The sequence below is a fragment of the Acomys russatus genome, chromosome 16, assembly GCF_903995435.1.
Source record: "Acomys russatus chromosome 16, mAcoRus1.1, whole genome shotgun sequence".
Lineage (NCBI taxonomy): Eukaryota > Metazoa > Chordata > Mammalia > Rodentia > Muridae > Acomys > Acomys russatus.
In genome coordinates, this window is record NC_067152.1 from 25,133,585 (window position 1) to 25,152,828 (window position 19,244).

Consider the following 19,244-nt stretch of genomic DNA (forward strand, 5'->3'; position numbering starts at 1 on the left):
CTTCCCCTCAGCCTTTGCCCTTGCCCTCAGTGATGTGGATTGTATGTGTGTGATCCTATGTGTGAATGTATGAGTGAGTACACGTTGTGGGGAGGAGCCAGAGAGACTCAGGAGTGCCGCGCACCTGCTCTAGAGAGGCAGCTGTCCCAGTCCCTGCTGTGGAAGTGGGGGACAGGGCCCTCTCCTGGGGGCCATTGGTGCTAATGGGGGGATGGTCTTGGCATGGGTGCTTAGCATGCCTTCCCCCAATGTTGGCCCGGGGCACTAGGGCAGGCCGGGTGGGGCAGCAGGTGCAGTATTGGTGGGAAGATGGGTTGCTGGGAGAAGGTTGGGGAGGGGGCCAGGCCAGGACAAGGGGGTGCCAGAGCCATGACCACTACCCTGCCCCTACCACTGCCTCTCCATCTCAGTATTCCCCCCTCCCATCACTTATAACACACATACCTCATCCAGCCTCCTCCCTGCTCAGACTTGGGGAGGGTAGGGGGAGGAGGAGCCCCTACCCCTTCCCGGGTGGTGGGTCTACAGGGCTGGGAGAGGGCAGGGCAGGGCAGGGCGTGTGACATAAGACACCGTCCATAAGGGGGAAAAGCACTTCCTGCCCTAGAACTCCTGGGTGGAGGAGGGGATAGTACCCAGAGGAGCTACTGAATGTACGAGAAGCTGGTGCTGGGGTGGGGGGAGGGGGGTGTGGCTAGAAACAGGGAAGGAGATAGGTCCTTTCCCCAGAGATGGGTGGGACCGGTAGGGGTGACTTGAGGGGCTCCTACTCCTGCCCCACAGTTGACAATCAGTATGTCTGTTATGTGCGATTTTTCACCCCGTTGTGTTTTGGGTCAGGATTTTAAAGAAAGATATTTTTATGGTAATTGTTGCTCGTCTATTTTACTATATATTTATGTAATAAATATATGATGAAAATAACCCCCTTGGGCACCCTCCCCTTAGCCTTGTGTGCTGTTTCCCCATATCCTCCCATCTGCTGGCAGAGTACCCATCCCACAAGCTGACCAGATGGAGAGGTGCCCCCCCACCCCCAGCCTTGGCAGTAGTCCCCTCCACCCCCACCCCCCAAACGAGCACACATCACAGAAGCCAGCTCAGCTGTGAACTATTGGATTTGAGACAGGAACTGAACAAATCGGGCAGGGGGTGGGGAGGGAGGGACGTCCAGAGGAGGGTGGGAGAGCAAGAGTGGTTTAAATAGGGGAGGGTGGGAAGTGTGGTGACTGGGGTGGGGGAAGTTATTTACAAGAAGGCTCAGGGGGCCAGAGGCTCATCTTGGAATATTTTATAACAATATAAATAAGATTCTGGTTTGCTTTTCCTTTTCGTCTCGTAAAGGAGAGAGAAGTGCAGAGTTCGATTCTGTACAAGGGGGCAGCGGCAGAAGGCCGGCCGGGCGGGTCACTGGGCGTCCACCCGGAAGGACAGCAGCTTCTCGGAATGCATGTTGTTCAGGGTCCGCAGGTCCGGCAGCTTGAGCAGCAGCTTGGTGAAGCGGGAAGTCTCCGAGGGCCGGTTCTTCAGCACCAGAGCCCGAAGAGCCCGCAGCAGCGTCTCCTGGAGCTGCTCCACAGAAGCGGAATTCTCCATTCCCGAGCGGTCTGTGGGGAAGACGACAGCAGTGAGGCAGGCTCCCTGAGCTCCTCTTCCTCTGACGAGGACACGGAGGTCTGCAAGGACCTGGCAGGCAAGGCAGCCTCTCCCTGAGGCCCCTTGGCGGGGCAATGGGGGATGAAGGAGGGCGCTCCTCCTCCTCTCAGGCCTCTGCCCCAGCGCAGGGCTTGCCCAAATGCTGGGAGCAAGGCCACAGACTGGCCACCTCCCATGCCTCCAGGCCACCCTCCTCCCCTGAGCAGGCCACACATGGTCAAGCTCCCTGGCGATTTGCTCTGTAGTTCCCTCTGCTTGGGATGCCCTTCCCCCACCCCACCCCCTCTCTGCCTGGCAATATCTTGTCCCTTGGAGGCCCTACTCAAGTGTCACCTCCTTCTCCAGCTCTCCCAGGCAGAAATAGTTGTCTGTGCTTACTCGGTTCGTGCTTCTAGTGTGACACTTATCTCACTGTTTTATAATTAGTCGGGCATGAGTCTGTTTCCCAAGCTAGACTGTGTCTGAATCCTGTCTGTACCCCAGCGCCCAGTGCAGGGCCTGGCATAGAGTAGGTAACTCCATAAAAGGTTATGTTGAATTGAACTGCGTGTGCCTCCTCCAGGGTCAGGTGAGAACTTGGCCTACCTGCAGAGACAAGCACCACTGCGGTGAAAAGGCCCAGCTCCTCCTCGGTAAGCGCCAGGGAGTTGAGCTTCTCGCTGAAGTCGAACATGGCATTGAGCAGGTCGCCCATGCCCATGGCGCCGAGCTCCTGCAGGCTGTAGGTTGTACGGCTCAGGAACATCACTGTCTGGTCCTTCACGTTGAACAGGGATGCAAAGCGCACCATCAATACCTGCAGTGAAGCACAGTCGTTTGGAGTGAGGTGGGAGGAGGCGCATCTGCCAAAGGACCCCTACAGCTGGCCCAAAAAAACTTCAGGGGTGTTGCTGTAGATTGCCAGTAAAGAGTGGGGGGGGGTGTCTGGCTCTGAATGGCCGTCAATGGGGCATCCAGGTGGAAGTACCCACTAGTTCTGGAATGCACATTTAAACAAACGTCAGCTGCTTCTATAGACGCTGAGAACTGTGCGTCTTAGGTTACTCTGGTGCGGTGAGTTTAGAGTAGACAGCAGCTTAGAAGACAGAGGGCCCACAGACTCAGAGGTGGTGGTGATGGTAGGAGTTCCAAGTCCTCGGTCAGAGAGGTTAATTAAGACCGAGGAAGTCTCCGAGAGCCCTTTCCCACCCTAGTCACCCCACTATGGGACTGAGGCCTCCCTATAGCCAAGAACAGAGAACACAAAAAGCGTTGCTCACCTCAAAGGTGCCGGCCTTAAGCAGGGTCACCTGGTCATGCTGGGAAAGGTCACGGAAGCCGGGGATGTGTTTGGCGAACTCTACCACCTCCCGCACAGCAGGTGTGAAGCTCAGGGAGAAATCTTCCCAGATCTCCTGCACGGTCCGGCCGCTGCGTCCATGTGGATACATGTTCATGGGACACGCCTAGTGGGGGGGGGCGGGGAATGGAGTGAGGAGGAGCACGGCAGCCAGGTGGGCTCCCCAGCGGGACTGGTTTTGGGGTTCTGCCTGGGATGAGAGCTGTGGCCCTTGAGGATGGGCCTCTGGCCTAAAATAGCTATCAGGTGCTCAGGTGCCGGTTGGTGATTAAGGATTCCCAGGCAGAACCAGGCCCTAAGGGTAGAACATCCTTTCCCCGAGCAGAAGACATCCCCCACCCTCAGCCTGCAGGAGCACTGGCCGCCTTACTCTAGGTCCACTCTTCCAGGCCCCTTCCCTCTCTCCACACTGGCTCCATGTCCTCACCAGCAGAACATTCTTGGTGCTGCCTTGCCGTAGACCATTGGCAGGTGCCTCGCCTTCTGGGGCCGAGTATACGTGGGTGGGGCATAGACGGTGCCCATTGCTGTTGGGTTGGTGGCAGCTGTGGTGGGCAGGGCCGGAGGGCCAGGTAGGAGGGTAGGAGGAGGGGCCCTGGCGTAGACCGTTCAGGGCTTCATTATGACGCTGGGCCGCCAAGACACTGTTGTCGTTGGGGGTAGACGGGCATCCCTGACTCTCCCAGCGGTGTGGAGTAGTAGTCATTGAAGGACTACCCGATGCATGATTGGCATTCAAGTTGCCAGGTGAGGTGCCTAACTTGTCATGAGCGTAGGTGAAGATCTCTCGATGGGCCCGGGCCACCTGGGATATCACATCCTCCACGGTGGGCTCAGGACTAGGGGATCTGGGCGGTGTCAGCTGTTGCGGGAACTGAGAAAAGCCCACCAAAGGTGTGGGGGCTGGTGCAGGTGGCGGCGAGGGGCCCACAGAGCCTGAGGTGGGGTGGGGGGTGGGCGAGGTCTCCAGAGGGCACAGGCTGCTCAGCTGGTTGTTAGCCAAGTTCATGGCGCTCTGCATCTCGGCAAGCATCCGTTGCTTCTCTCTCTTGGGGATGCGCCCAAAACGCACAGCTGCAACACAGGGTGATAGTAGTGTCAGGAAGTTCTCACATACTCACGTGCCTCTCTTCCTTCCTTCTCCCTCCCTCCCTCCAAAGGGCAAGTCCCTGAAAGCCTGGGTTCCACTTCAAAACTGAAAACCAGCAAGGCCACACCCATTCAAAGGGTGTGATGGGGGGGCAGGACGGGGGTGTTAACCTGGGGAATGAATAGGAGGCTGGGAGAAGACAAGTGTGTGTTTGTCCAAGAGGTTAACACAGGGGTACCCTCCATGTAGACATTCACTGTACCAAATGTTTTGACTTAAGGCTCTTTTTAAAAGGGAGGGATCAGGGCAGAAATTGGGTGGAAGGAAAGGGGGTGAGGAGACATGGGGGCACTACCTTACCATCTCTAGACATGCCAACGGAGAGACACTTCTTGAAGCGACACTGCTGGCAGCGGTTGCGATTGATTCGAACGATGGAGCAGTTCTCATTTTTCAGACACCGTTTGTACTGGATATTCTGTTGGATGCTCCGGCGAAAAAAGCCCTGGAAGGCAGGGGCAACTAGTGAACATCTTCATCTAAGTTGAGTCGACATCATGGGGGGGGGGCGGGAGATGGGGGGGCATTACCAGCCCAGATCCTCGACTACAACCCGCCTCACCTTGCAGCCTTCACAGGCATGCACGCCATAGTGGAAGCCCGAGGCCACGTCCCCACACACTTTACACAGTAGCACCATGCCATTCAGCTCTGTGGGAAGAGACAGGCCAAGGGTAAGCAGAAAGGCCAGAACGGCTTGGGACACTTTCCAGGCTGAAGATTCTTGGGGCGGGGGGGAGCTGAGGGGCTCCCATGTCTAGGAACACTTGGGTGACCAAAGTGGACTAGACTGAAGTGGACAGGAGCTAGTACGACTCTTAGGAGAAATTCCGATGGCCACGACATAGCCCACGAGAGTTAACTGTCAGGTGGAAATCAACTATCAACTAAATCCTGATCATTTCCTTTCCCCTAAATCACCTGAGCATATACTCACTGGTAATGTTGCTGGTGCCCTTACTGGGGGACACTCGGCTGCTGTCTTCCATAGCCACTTGTAGACTTCCTGGGGGGCTCCCATTATGGAAGGAGGAAGAGGATGACGAGGATGCAGAAGGAGAGCTATCATCGCTGAGGCTAGGTGGTACGGTCCCGAAAGAGCGGGCAGGGTCCTGGGTGAGGGAGCCAGTGGGCGATGGAGGGAAATAGGCGGGACAGCCTTGAGTCAGGGACTGGAAGCTGCCGTTGGAACTGTCACTATAGAGGGAGTCCGGGCTGGTCCGGCTTGGGGAGGAGCCACTGGAGCCAATGTAGGTGATAACACCACCTAATAGGACGGCAAGAGGAGGGAGGGTATCAGCCATCATGTCTGTGGGTCAAGGGTACCACGTGATCATCGCCAAGCTAATGTTTCCTCTTAGCCATCCAGAACCCCTAACCTTAGAATAATAAGCAGTTCTCCCACATATACTAGACACGGCATGGCTGATCTAGTCAGACACGATATACAATAACCTAGCCACAAAACCTCCCATAGCCATTTCTTTGCACAGTACATTCAGCTTCTGCTTTGGCTGCGAGGCATAAGTCCACGGGGCATCTCATACATGGGACCCCACCCACCCCACCCCACCCCGCTGCCACCCTAGGGACTTAGTTCCAAGGGGCAGACTTGGGGATGGGATGGGCAGCTGATACCCACTCACGAACAAAAACCTAGCCACCAGTTCTTCTATCTACAGCAATACCTATCCAGTGATGGACCCTGGAGCGTGAAGGGTAGCTAGCCAGGAGGTAAGAGAACAGAGGTCTTACAGAGGTTAAGACAGTCACCTTTCCTTCGAGCCCAAAGACACAGCCTCATAGGGGTAGGGCAGGGAAGGACTCTGTTCAGCCTGGCTCCCCTGGCCTCTGAAAGATGAGTCACAGTGACTCTGAGTCCAAGAAAGATGGCGAGATAGGAGACTTAAGTGAGTCGCTGAAGATGAATGGAAGAGACAAATTGTCCAGCCTGGAGATTTAGGAATTCCCCTTTCAGGCTTCAGCCAGGTGATAACTTTAGTTCTATGGCCACTCAGCGACTTTGTCCCTCTGGTTACATTGCCAACCAGGTGATTCTGAATAGCAGAAGAGAAGGGGGTGACTTGCCTGCCACACCTCTGCCAAACACTTCGCTTGGCCTGCCATGGGTGGAGCGGGCAAAGAGAGGATCCCCAGACACGTGTGTGAGCTGACACATGCCATGCCACCGTGTCTACAGAAGCACATGTCTTGCTCACCCACTGACACACACTAAACTAGGCAGGGCAACCTTAAAATAGCTCAAGGTTGGTCAGGGTGAACCCAGCTGCCTTGTAAAAAAAAGAGTTGCAGAATTGGCTAAGCGGCTACGGTTTCACGACCGGGGTGGGGGATGGGTTATTTATGCAGACCTAAATGAACTTGACCTAGTTTATCCATCCTGAAAGAGGGCCTGAGAAAGTCACTCAAAAAAGTCTTCCAACTTTGAAGTGAGGGGCACTGCTCAAAGGACCCTAGTTCTAAAGCTAGATCTGTAATCACTACCAATTTGCTTTCCAACCTACAGGAAATCAACTCTTTCTCTCTTGGTCTCAGTTTTTCTTTCTGTGAGAAAAGCAAAACAAAACAAAAAAACCCACCCAATATGATGAAAAGTAGTATTGTGTCAGCTTTGATTCTAAGGTGTTCATGTTTTGGGGGGAGAAGACATGCATGCATGCCAGGCAAAGAGGATAACTTGGGGCACAGGAAGACTTTGGGATTGGACATGGAAAAGCTGGGTCCAAAAGCAGTGAAGTGATGTTATGTGCGATCAGAATAAAGGGGATTAAGGAGGATCTGGTGTGAGGTTTCCTTGGAACGCATAAACTTTACAGGTCAGGGGTGGTCCTATCTTACTCAGGCCTCGGTCATAGAGCCAGGGTAAAAGAGCCAGGCAGTCTGAGAGGAAAAGGAAGGCAGGCGGGGGTGGTGAGTCAGCCCAGCTTCACCCAGATCTGGCGGAGAAGGGCGGGGCAGGAGCCTGGCCCTCAGCTGGCCTCACGTCCCCGCTCCACGTGTGCCCTTCGCACGTGGCTCCCCAACGAGGAACCCCGGAACTCGAAGCACCGCCTTCTCCATTTCCCGTCTGTCTCAAGCAAAAACCCGCCCTCGCCCCGCCCCTCCCCGGCGTCCTGGATCGTAGGCTGGGCCCTAAAACCATTCTGGGCCGGGACAACTGAGGGGGAGGAGATAAGGGAACACGCGTTGCTCCGGCAACTTGAGGGGCGGAGCTCATTATGTAACGAGGCCGGGAGGCAATGGCCAATGGGATGGCGGCCACGGCTTCTACTGAATGAAAACAAATGCAGCACGTGGGCCTGGCTCTGCAGCCATGTGAGCCCTCCCCAGGCTAAGGCGCTGTTGGGTGCCCTGCCTGGAGATGAGCCCTAAGCACCCGAGTCCTCAAGTGGAGCTCCCTACTGCCATTGAGGATTCCCCTCCAAGATCTCACCCATTCCCTCAAACCCAGTAGCCCATAATCGCCCCCAGACTTCCCTGGAAGTAGGCTAGAACTGGAAGAAAGGGAAAAGAAATAGGTATACTACAGGGGTAAGGGGTGGACAGATGGGGACGGTTCCAGAGATTGCTTCAAAGTGTTCAGTCTCCCTACACTCTTCCACTCGTCTCTCGTATCCACCCTCCATTTCATCTGCCCAAAATTCAAGTCCCGCGGACACAGGGGAACTCAGAGGGGAGGTGGTGATACGTTTTTAGGTACGCTCCCCACCCAGAATAACCCCCTCTGGAAATCCTACCTAGTGGCTCTCAGCACAGTAACCAACACCAGCCAGAGGGAATCCCCAGTCCCTTAGAAAGTTCCTCTCATAAGCTGTGGATGGAGATGGAGACAGTGACAGGGCGAGGATGATAAGCATCTCAGTACCTGTGTTGTTGTTGGAGTCCAGGGTTGTCATGTCTTCACCAGCTGAGAGCGGTCATTCAAACTGGACCTTGACACAAACTGCAGGTGGCGATGGCCTCTCTCTCGGCCCCCCGGGGCGATGGCTGAGGGAGACAAGTGGGTCCTGCAGCTCACAATCAGGATCCAGGAACTGAACAGTAAGGTTTTGGGGTGGCTATGCTGCAACCCCAAAGAAGGTTAGGACGCGGGGGCAACCGAGATCTGATTTGCATGGGAAGAGCAGAGAGAATCTGTAAGAAGAAGAACCAGCCTGCAGCAGTTCTGGCTATAAGGTGGCAAGGAGAGTCTGGTCCCTGCAGTGCACCGATGCCACTCCTGAAGGCTCCGCAGAGAAGCCGGGTAGCGAATCTGGAGCTCCGGGTGCAAAAGTCCCAAAGGGAGAGAAGCTGCAACCAGGAAGTAAGTAGGTGATGGAGAAATGAGGCACCCAGACGCGAAGAGAGACGTGTGCCCTGCTACGTTCCCTCAGCAGTAATATTTCACTCTGCCAATCTCAACCGCCTTTTGCCCGAGCCTTTCCCTGGGACAGAGGTCTCTGCGCAGGCGCCAGCAGCCCAGGGTTCCCGGGCCGCACGCGGCACTGGAGCAGGTACCATGTGATTCCAGGGAGCGCCTCGTGCCCCAGTGACACACTTTTCCAGCAGCCGGCACGTTGAGCCCTATGCTTCTGCGCACCGCCAAGATTGTTGGGATTTGTAGTCTACTGACACAAAGTGGGCGGAGTGTTGACTATTCCCTTTTTCTGCTTTGCAAAAGTGCTTGCTGGCAGCGGGGAGGAGCTGAAAGTGGACTAGGGTGGAGTTTTCTGAAGAGTCAGGGTGGCGTGTTTGGAAAGCCTTGTATGGCAGGAGCATGTGAATTCCTGGGGAGGGCCTGGCAAGCTTTACTGCTCCATGGAAGATCAAAGCTAAAAGGCTCTTTCTGCAAACCTAGCAAACGTGAGAGCTTCACGTGATTGCAGAACTGACCTCACTCTGAGGTTATTGGTAGCAAAGGGGAGAGAGAGACAAACTGTGGAGGGAGGTTTCCCTGGAGTCAAGAACTTAAGCTGTGTTTTGCTATGGTGACAAAGCAAAGCAGGACAAGCAATGTGATCCCCTTTCCTTTCTGCCCCCTTTCCCTTGCGCCCCCCCCCCCCCCCCCCCCCCCCCCCCGTGTCCGAGGGAAGGGAGTGGCATAGCATGGGGAGATCCCTAGGGACTCCCTGTTTGCTTATGTGACACCACTCTGCCCACTCAAGTGACTTTGAGGTGAGTCATTTCCCTTTGGGAAATAAAAAGGACAACTACTGAGGGAGGCATCATGGCGAGAGTGCTTTGAGGTCCTAACACAGAGGGGTCTGCTCCCTGCTGAGCTTCATGGTACCTGGAGCCCACAGGTTGAAAGAATAGGAGGACAGTACTCGGGAGGCAGAGGCAGGCAGATTGCTGTGAGTTCGAGGCCAGCCTGGTCTACAAAGCGAGTCTAGGACAGCCACGGCTACACAGAGGGGAGGGGGGAGAGGCCAGGAGGATCATTAAAATCCTCCCTCCTATTGGCAGGGTGTAGTGGCTCATTCCTATAATCACTGTACTTAAGAGTCTAAGACAGAAGAATTGCCATAAGTTTGAGGCTGGCCTGAGCTACAGGCCAGGCTACATAGGCGGTGGGGGTGAGGGGGAACTTTCCTTCTCTTCCTAAAGAAGAAACGAAGGGACTGGCCCAAGGTCAAGCACCCATTGCTTATTTCTTAAAAACACCAGAGAGGGGGGCTGGAGAGATGGCTCAGTGGTTAAAAGTGCCACCTGCTCTTCCAGAGGTCCTGAGTTCAATTCCCAGCAACCACATGGTGGCTCACAACCATGTACAATGTGATCTGATGCCCTCTTCTGGCCTGCAGGTGTACATGCAGGCAGAACACTGTATATATAATAATAAATAAATCTTAAAAAAAAAAAACAAAAAAAACACACACACACAAAGCACCACAGAGAAGATGGATAGATGCGCAGATGAAAATTTCTCTCTCTTCTTTTTTTTCCAGAGCAGCAGTTGTCTCCCGAGTAAAACATGGGTCTGAGGAAGAGGTCCGTCCTTTAGGGCTTGGGTTGTAAGGAGAGATGGTAGCGTCCCTGAGCAGCCAACTGAACCTAAGCCACCTGCTCCTCCCTCAGAATCCTCCCTAACCCCAGTACTCAGGGAAGGGTTTTCTTCTTTTACCTAAGACCTTTCTCCACTGGCTCTTAGGCAGCTCCAGAGAAAGAAATAATGGAATCCTAGGAAGCAAAGAAAAAAATGCCAGACAGGCATGGTGGCTTGCCGCTGGTTCCTTGGAAAACTTAGCCAGGAGGACTACTTGAGCCCAGGGATTTGAGACTTACACAACACAAGGCCCTTACTTCAAAGATGGACTGAGGCGCACCAAGGAAAAAGAAAGCTGAAGAGTTAAGGCCAATGGTGTTGGCTGGACAGCAGGCTCAACCTCTGGCCATTGGGAGGCTAGGCTAATTTAGCCCTGTTCCCTCTCGCACCTCACAGGCTCAGGATGGGAGAAGGGCAGCAGGCTTTTCTCTGGCCCGCCCTGCCTCTTGGGTCTCTAGGAAGATGCTGCAGAGTACCATGGGAGGAACTGGGAGGAGCTAGGACAAATGAGGCTAGAAGCTTTTCAGGAAAACGTGGTTTTGAAGTCAGCGTCCACTCCCTCTCCCTCCGCGCCTCCCCCGCCCCCCCCCCAGACTATGTGGAAAGATAACAAGGACAGGGAGATGCCTGTGCTTGTGACCTTCCTGATTAGGTTAGAACCAGAGACACCCGCGTCTCCCCCCACCTCGCCCAGGTGTCTGTCAGAGCTGCTCAGAATCCCAAAACTAGACCCTCCAACCCATCTAGTCCCAGTATTACCTCTACCACAGCTCTCCCCCCCCCGCCCCCCCCCCCCTGCTCCCTTTAGTTGCTCTGGGTGGCCCCAAGGCCCTCTGCTCTGTTTGTAGATGGGGTGGTCCTGCTCATGTCCTCTGGATGAGCATGTTTCCATTTTCAGGGATGGGCCTGAGATCAAGACTCCCTCCCGGAGTTTGCGTCCAGTGAGGAGGAGGGAGCCAGAGCCTAAATTCAGTCAGTCTAACCGTGCTCTTGGCAGAAGCAAGGTTGTTTTGTAGTCTGTGTGAGGTATGAAGGCAGAGGCTGAGAGGAAGGGAAGGAGGGGTGTTGCCTCTGACCCGTTTCCTCTGCACTTCATAGAGGGCTCCTCCTCTTCTCCCTGACAAAGAGCTTTTTAATTTTTATTTATTTATTTTAAGACAGGATCTAGTTTTTTGTCTTGTTTTGTTTTTCCCCTTTGAGACAGGGTTTCTGTGTGTAGCCTTCGCTGTCCTGGACTCACTTTGTAGACCAGACAGCGATCCGCCTGCCTCTGCCTCCCGAGTGCTGGGATTAAAGGTGTGTGCCACCATGCCCAGCTGACCTTGCATTCTTTCATCTTCTTGCTTTCTGCCTCCCAAGTGCTGCAGTTTACAGATGTCACTCATACACCAAGTTAAAGTGACTTTGGATATCCCTTCTGTCGTGGGTAGGAGGATATGAGCCCACTTCCCACTCTGTTTCTTTTGTTGGATTCCAGGAGTAAAACGAAATGTAGGGCTTTTTCTTAGCACTAGAAAATACAAATCTGTAAACCGTGCTCCTTTCTCTATCAGAAGCTTCTGGAAGAAGTGGAGAGGAAACAAGAAAACAGGGCCACCAAAGGAATGTGCTATCTCACCCAAGGGGGACCCAGAGTAGATGCTTGGCCTCTTTTTGACCTAAGCTTTGGCTTAAGACAACAGGTGTAGGGCTGGAGAGATGGTTCAGTGGTTAAGAGCGATTGCTGCTCTTGCAGAGGACAGGGGTTCAGTTTCCAGCAGCTCACAACCACCTGTAACTCCAGCTCCAGAGGCTCTGGTACACTCTGCTGGCCTCCGTGGGCCCCAGGAACACACATACGTGCAGGTAAAATACCCACACGTGTAAAATAAAATTTAAGTTAAATAGAAATAAAACAACACTCAGGTGGCAGAGGCAGATGGATGTCTGTGAGTTCAAGGCCAGCCTGCTCTACAAAGTGAGTCCAGGACAGCCAAGGCTGACACAGAGAGACCCTGTCTTGAAAAACAAAACAAAACAAAAAAGAAAGAAAAAAAAAAGAAAAGAAAAAGAAATAGAAAAAGGGAAAAGATCAAGGGCTCTCTGCTCTGATTAGAGCTCCTCTGTATTATAGGGGGCTGGGGGCTCTGGTGATGAGCACGAACAGCATTCTTACATGTGTACGTGTGTAGCGAGTGTAGATGGGTGAGTGGATCCCAGAGCTATTCTCCTTGGCCGTAGGGTGTTCTGGGTTAACAGGGCAACACCCTGTACAGATCTTGAGTGGCCTAAATCTTGGGCAGACTGTTTGACTGACTTACAGAGGGTGGGTCCCTACCGAAAATAGGTCAGGCTTCAGGCTTTTCATCCCCTCCTTTCTCACCAAGGACTCATTTCCCAGGGTTAAAAACCTGTTGGTCCAGGTGATGCAAACCTGGGAAGGAAACCTAAGGATGACCCGAATCAGGGAGCCAGCCATTTACCTACAAGAGGCTCATTTCCTGCTTTTCTGGATGGTTTTCCTGGTTTCTGCAAGGTCAGCTGGTTTTCCCTACCCGACTCAAAATCTCACCATTTGGGGAGGACCTCAAGACAAGAGGGGACAAAGTCTTGAGTTGATTTGTTATTATGAAAACTTGGGAAAAGAGGAGATAAAGTGGCCGGGCGTGGTGGCACATGCCTTTAATCTCAGCACTAGGGAGGGAGGCAGAGGTAGGTGGATCATTGTGAGTTCGAGACCAGCCTGGTCTACAAGGCCAGTCCAGGACAGCCATGGCTAACACAGAGAAACACTGCCTAAAAAAAAAAAAAAAAAAAAAAAAAAAAAAAAAAAAAAACCAGAGAGAGAGAGAGAGAGAGAGAAGAGAAGAGAAGAGAAGAGAAGAGAAGATGGAGACTGACTGGATTCAATGGATATGTTTTTCTACCTTTACCTCACTACAGTTCTTTCCATGGAAACCAGACAATAAGTTTCATATTAAGTACCAACTGTATGCCAGGCACTGTGCTAAGGACCTTATAAACATCATCTCCTTGGATTTCCATTGCACGTCAGCACTGAGGATCCCATTCTCATATTTTGGAGATCAGCAAACCAAGACTTAGAGGTATTTATTACTTATTAATTTTTTGTTTTTTGTTTTGGTTTTTTGAGACAGGGTTTCTTTATTTAGTCTTGGCTGTCCTGGACTCACTTTGTAGACCAGGTTGGTCTCGAACTCACAGAGATTCCAGCGCTCTGCCTACATATGTGCCCACACACCAGAAGAGGGCGCCGGATCTCATTATCGACAGTTGTGAGCCACCATGTGGTTGCTGGGAATTGAACTCAGGACCTCTGGAAGAGCGGACAGGTCTCTTAACCTCCGAGCCACCTCTCTAGCCCCCTAGAGATATTTTATTAACCTGGCCAGGGTGCCAGAAGACACTAGGAGATTTGTCTTGAAGCTGTATTTACAGAACACGATCAAAGAGTGACGGAGTTAAGAGAGATTATTGGAAGTGTAAAGCTCCCTAGCCCCAATCGGAAGAGTGACTATACCTCACTATCAGCAAGCATGGCAATGTGGGGGGTTCAGTGCCAGGCCTGAAGAAGAAATTCTACTAGCAAGATTTGCCTTCCCACAGAGAACGGGTGCTGTAGGGAGTCCATCTGCAGCCATGATCCATCTTCAGCAATGATGATGAGGAAGGGAGGTGTAGCACCAAGAAGGGAAACTTCTGTTCCCTCCCACACAAGGACCTCGGCTTCCCAGAACCTCGCCTTTAATCCCAGCATTTCCTCTTCTCTAAAACTCTTTCTCCATCCTAAATTCCCCTCATCTGATTGTGCAGGGTAGGTATGGAGCTGAGTGTAGGATGCAAACACCAAACCAGCCAGCAATAAAAAAACGAAGCGCTTGGGCTGGAGAGATGGCTCAGTGGTTAAGAGCACTGCCTGCTCTTCGAAAGGACCCGGGTTCAATTCTCAGCACCCACATGGCAGCTCATAACTGTCTGTAACTCCAAGATCTGACACTCCTACACCAACGCACATAAGTTAAAAGTTAAATAAAATGTTAAAAAGAAAAGAAAAAAGAAATGAAGAGCCTTTCACATAGCTGGGCTCAATGGCACATGCCTATAATCCCAGCACTCTTGGGACGCAGAGGCAGAGAGAGGATCTGTGTGAGTTCAAGGCCAGCCTGGTCTACAAAGTGAGTCCAGGACAGCCAAGGCTACATAGAGAAACTCTGTCTCAAAAAACAAAAAAGCAAAAAAAAAAAAAAAAAAAAAAAAAAAAACAGACAAAAATTTAAAAAGAAAAAGAGAAAGGAAGGAACAATAACAACAAAAACTTCCACATGGGCTGTTCCAGAGGTGAGGGACTCGAGCAAAGGTTTTCCTCAAGCCCTCTAATTATGGGGTCCACAGCTGTTCATGAATGGGAAGGAGGGTGGATGGGCCGGGACCTTCAGGGTCCCTTTGTGCACTTCCAGGGTGTTTTAAAATTTGGTTGAGCCAGGCGTGGTGGCTCTCATCTTTGCTCCTAGCTTGGGAGGTAGAGATATGAAGAGTCTTGTAAGTTCCAGCCCCCCCCCCCCCACTCTGCACAGTGAGTTCTGAGCCAGCTAGGGAGACCCTGTCTCAATAAACAAAAGCATGAATGAATGAGTGAGCTGGGTTTGCTGGGAGGCCATCTACAACAGAAGTTGTGGCGTGACCCTAAGGAAAGACAAGGTGGCTTTCTAGTTTATCTGCCTGAGACATGTGGACCTTTAAAGCCACCATCCATGATCAGCGATACTCAAAAGATGGTCCTCTTCTCTGAGCCCAGGATCTACGTCACATCACAAGATCCTGGAGGTGGTGTGGACTGTCCTTGGCTGTGCAAGAGAAGCCCAGGTGACTATCCAGTAGAGTCTGTCATCCAGCTGGGAGTGGTGGTGGCACACCTTTAAATCCAGCACCTGGGAGGTAGAGGCAGGTGGATCACTTCGAGTTCGAGGCCAGCCTGGTCTACAAAGCCAAAGGTTACACAGAGAAACCCTGTCTCGAAAAAGGAAAAAAAAAAAAAAAAAGTCCATCATCCTGGCTAGGGGGACAGTAATGTTTAGCATTTGTCAGGATGATGTCTCCCATTCATTCTTTGCTATATACCATTGCTGCAGCCCATTGGTGACATCATCTTGCAGGCCCCTGTACCTGCCCACTGGCTGTCCTTGAGTTGAGCCGCTGTGGATTGAGATGCAGAGACGCGTGTGGGGTGTGTCCGTGTGAGGAGGCGGGGTGCCTCTGTGGCTGCCTCATCTCCATTCTAAGCTGCACCTCAAACTCCCTTCTGATCCCGCATCTCTTATTCTTTGGGCCTCTGCAGCTCTCTGTGCAGCTGCCTAGGAAGCCAGAGGCTCATGACAGTCCTCGTGAGAAGGATGAACTTCGGAGAAACTGGGGCCTGGGCAAGCACTGGGGGGCCATGTGTAGCTTCTGGGAGGCTTACATAAACACTGGCTGGGATGAGGAGGGAAAGGAGGGTGCAGTGGACTGCGGCGGCGGGGGGGCGGGGGGTTCGAGGGGGGAGCGCGCGACGACAAACCCCCGCGGGGCCAGCTCAGCCTCTGTGGAAAGAAGGAATAAGGCTCACGTTCCAGTCCCTCCTCCCGTCCTCCCCCCTTGTTTGCAGCTGTTGGGTTGGAAGGTCTGCAGTATGATGGGGGAGGGAGGCAGGGGAAGGAGGGAAATGCTACTTCACAAATGTAGGATCCTTCCCTCTCTTGTAAATGGAGGGGGGGGGCGTTGATGAGCTTTTCAATGCGGCAGGAAGGAGCTTTGGCTCATTAGAATGCTGCGCAGTTTGCACGGGGGTGGGGGTGGGGGTGGGGAATCTGCTGGTTGCAAAAATGCAGACGTGTGTAGGGGCCCAGCGGAGAGATTAAAAATAAATAAATAATAAAAAGCCTCAGCTCTGCAATGCAGGATCTGCAAAGTTTTTTGGTGCGCAAGGAAATGTGGGTCGTGTTCATTTCGTTTGCTTGTTCCTGCTAACCTACTGTCCGCCTGACTCCAAGCAGTCTCACATCGCAGCAGGAGGCACTGCAGTGCAGAAACAGGGTCACCCGTGGGCAAGGGGCAGAGGCCGTGAGCTGGAAGCAGGGGCTCGGGGGTTCCAGTGCCTATGAGCAGGAGGAGGGGACGCTTCAGCGATGGACAAAAGCTAAACTTGTCTTTTACCCAGTTGCTTTCCTGGGTCTCCAGCTCCTCCCCACCACGGACTAGCAAAGGGATTCCCCCTTCCGAGCTACTGGCCCCTCAGCCCGCTGCTGCAGACGTGGTCTTAGCTTCCTGTCCCCCTCACAAATCTCTGCATTCTCCTTGCTCTCATCTTGGAGTGGGCACTAGCTGCCACGAATATGTGACGTCCTGTCCTCCTTCCTAGAAAGAGGGGATGGGGATACCTATTTTGGGGAGCCCAGCCTACATGGAACGCAGGTCTCAGCCTGGAGACCAGGACAACCTGAGAGATGTCCTTTTGACCTGGAGAGGCCCTCTGTTATTTGGGGGAGTTGGGCTGGGGCGGGGGTGGTAAATGCCAAGGGACTGTTTAGGAGGTGAATACGCTGGAGAAACCAGGCTTACTTTGCTGATGACTGCACTACCGGCAGCTCCCGGAGAGAGACACAGCTCCCCGAGAGGGACACAAGCAGAAAACAGGGCAGGAGATAAACGAGGCGGCCCAGTGGCCTTTCACTTCTTCCCCCTTCGTTCCTTCCTGCTTCTCCGGGCACTGGAGGACAGGGCCGAGTATGTTTGTGCTGTCTTGAAGCTCACGCGGGCTGCCCGGGGTCACATGGCCCGGGCATGTGCAGCCTGCTCCATTTCTACCACAACAACTCGCTCATAAACAGCCGGGCTGCTGCGGCGGTGGCGGCGGAGACATGTGCAAGCGAGGGGGTGGGGCACGTGGCCCTGCCCGAGCCAAGGGACGGACTGGATTGCTCTGCGCTGCCTCCACCCGGGGCCGCCACTGGTGCTGCCTAGCCACAGGAAATTCCTAGTGCTCCCTCGCTGTAGCAAAACATGGTTTTTGGGGAAGTGACTTTTAATAAGGATGGAATCAACAGACTGAATAAAAAGGGCACAGATAATCCGTCTTCGATTGACATGCTTGCCCTCGCCTTGTGTGTTGGAGGGTCTACACAGATGTTCCTTCCTCCTACATAAAATTGAGACCAACCAGGTCTTGGGGGCGGGGTGGGGGAAGGGCTGGGGTTCACTGAGGCGATGATTCCCAAATCAGTAATGAAGACTGTCAGCAATACTTGGGACCCTGTGAGAAATGCAAATTCTTAGGCTCATCTGAGGATCATTGACTCAAGCCTGGGGACAGCTCAGGACTCCCTCCAGGGGATTTGATGTGTGAGCAAGGGCAGGGAAACACAGCTCTAGGTGCAAGTTCTCTCCTGGAGATAAGGCCATGATCGGGGGATATTTTTACCTTTCTCCAATGTGGGGCAACCTCTCAGAGTTCAGCCAGAAAGCATAGTCAGATTTAGTTTGACTCTGCAAGACCCACTTACCGGGTGCTTCCTGTGCACACCAGGATTTCTGGTAATGAGGACAAACGGCAAGACCGAGTGGGCTAGTGGGCTAGTAAGTTACTGCCTTTTCAGAAGGGACTAGAAGATACTGGGGGAAGAAAGAAGAAAAGACTAGATCCTCTGTTGTCCTGCCCCTTCCTCCCACATACCCTTTTTTTTCCTGTTAGAACAACCGGTTTGGGACCTGAAGAGGCCCCTCAGCATACACAAAGCCATGGGTTCAAGTCCCAGCAGCACTAAGACCAGATGAGGCAGCAGACACTAAAGGACCAGCCTTGGTGCACACCGTTAATCCCTGCACGCAGAGGTGAAGGTAGGTGCATCTCTGAATTTTGAGGCTGGCCTCCCGCACACAGTGGTACCCTGTCTCAAAAACAAACAAGCAAGCAAATCAACACCCTCCCCAAAGAAAACCCACCATGATTGTGGCTTTAGTTTTTTTTGTTTTGTTTTGTTTTTGTTTTGTTTTTTGAGGCTAGAGGTAAAAATTGTTCTTTTATTTCTTTTTATTCTTCTATTTTCTATCTATGGGGGGGTGTTTGCCCGTGTGTCTGTGTTCCGCATGCATGGCTGGTGGTCTGTAGAGTCCAGGAGACAACTGGATCCCCTAGAACTGGAGTTACAGATAGTTGTGGGAATTGAACCCACATCCTCTTGAAGAGCAGCCAGTACTCAGAACTGCTCAGCCATTTCTCTAGCCCACTGCGCCCCCCCCCCCCCTTTTTTTTTGGGCAGGCCTGGAGACTCAGAGCTAGTTTTAGCCATAGGCCCTTGGTTCCTCTGGGTGAAACTGAAGGGGTGAGTATACATTTCCTCAAACTCATATACTTAGGTCTCCAGGGTAAGGGTATGAAGAGGCAAGAAAAGGGCCAAGAGGGTTGGAAGGTCCCTGGGTAAAATGAGTTTAACAGATAACAAGCAGGAAAAGGTTTTCAATAGGAGAGGGTGGGGACAGTGCTAGCCTACTCCAGCTTTCCCCTGAGACCCAAAAACTGTGGCCGGAGGAAGTAAAGGGTCTCTAAGGAAAACCACAGAGATTCCTGAGAAAGCTGAGCCTGCAAAGTGACTGGAGAACAGAGGACAGGCCCCAGAACCAAAGGCCCCGTACATGGGCAAAGGAAGGCAGAAGAAAGGAAGCCAAGAATGGGAGCGGACCTGGAGGTGGTGGCACACGCCTTTAATCCCAGCACTCGGGAGGCAGAGGCAGGCGGATGGATGGCTGTGAGTTCGAGGCCAGCCTGGTCTACAAAGTGAGTCCAGGGCAGCCAAGGCTACACAGAGAAACCCTGTCTTGAAAAACCAAAACAACAACAACAACAGAAACAAGGATGGGAGCATGCCCAAGCCTCTCTGGTTTTCCTTCTACCGTGGTGAGCTCACAGGCTGGTGCTCCTGTTAGACCTCAGCTCAGACCACCTGCCTCCTGCCCCTCCTTGCTTCATTTTCTTCTTCATTTCCTTTTTTTTTTAAGGGGTGGTGGTGGAGTGAGACAGGGTT

The 19,244-nt window shown here is 52.8% G+C and overlaps 1 protein-coding gene across 1 annotated transcript; it reads right to left on the reverse strand.

Annotated features, from left to right (window-relative positions):
- Positions 1-1,177: 1,177 nt before the first annotated feature.
- Nr1d1 (nuclear receptor subfamily 1 group D member 1) lies at positions 1,178-8,714 on the reverse strand. Its single transcript, XM_051158492.1, has 8 exons — positions 8,032-8,714; positions 5,083-5,412; positions 4,708-4,796; positions 4,446-4,590; positions 3,423-4,069; positions 2,916-3,101; positions 2,242-2,452; positions 1,178-1,607 (listed from the first exon to the last, which is right to left on the reverse strand). Exons 1-8 carry the CDS (start codon positions 8,060-8,062, stop codon positions 1,408-1,410), a joined length of 1,839 nt encoding a protein of 612 aa, XP_051014449.1. The 5' UTR covers positions 8,063-8,714; the 3' UTR covers positions 1,178-1,407.
- Positions 8,715-19,244: the final 10,530 nt, after the last annotated feature.

What these genes read in the sequence shown, in the direction of transcription:
- Nr1d1 (XM_051158492.1), bottom strand. Translation starts at nt 8,062, where the DNA reads ATGACAACCCTGGACTCCAACAACAACACAG. An exon ending in ATGCCTGTGAAGGCTGCAAG is followed by an intron (nt 4,591 to 4,707) that starts GTGAGGCGGGTT and finishes CCTGCCTTCCAG; the next exon opens with GGCTTTTTTCGCCGGAGCAT. An exon ending in TTAAGGCCGGCACCTTTGAG is followed by an intron (nt 2,453 to 2,915) that starts GTGAGCAACGCT and finishes GCTTCACTGCAG; the next exon opens with GTATTGATGGTGCGCTTTGC.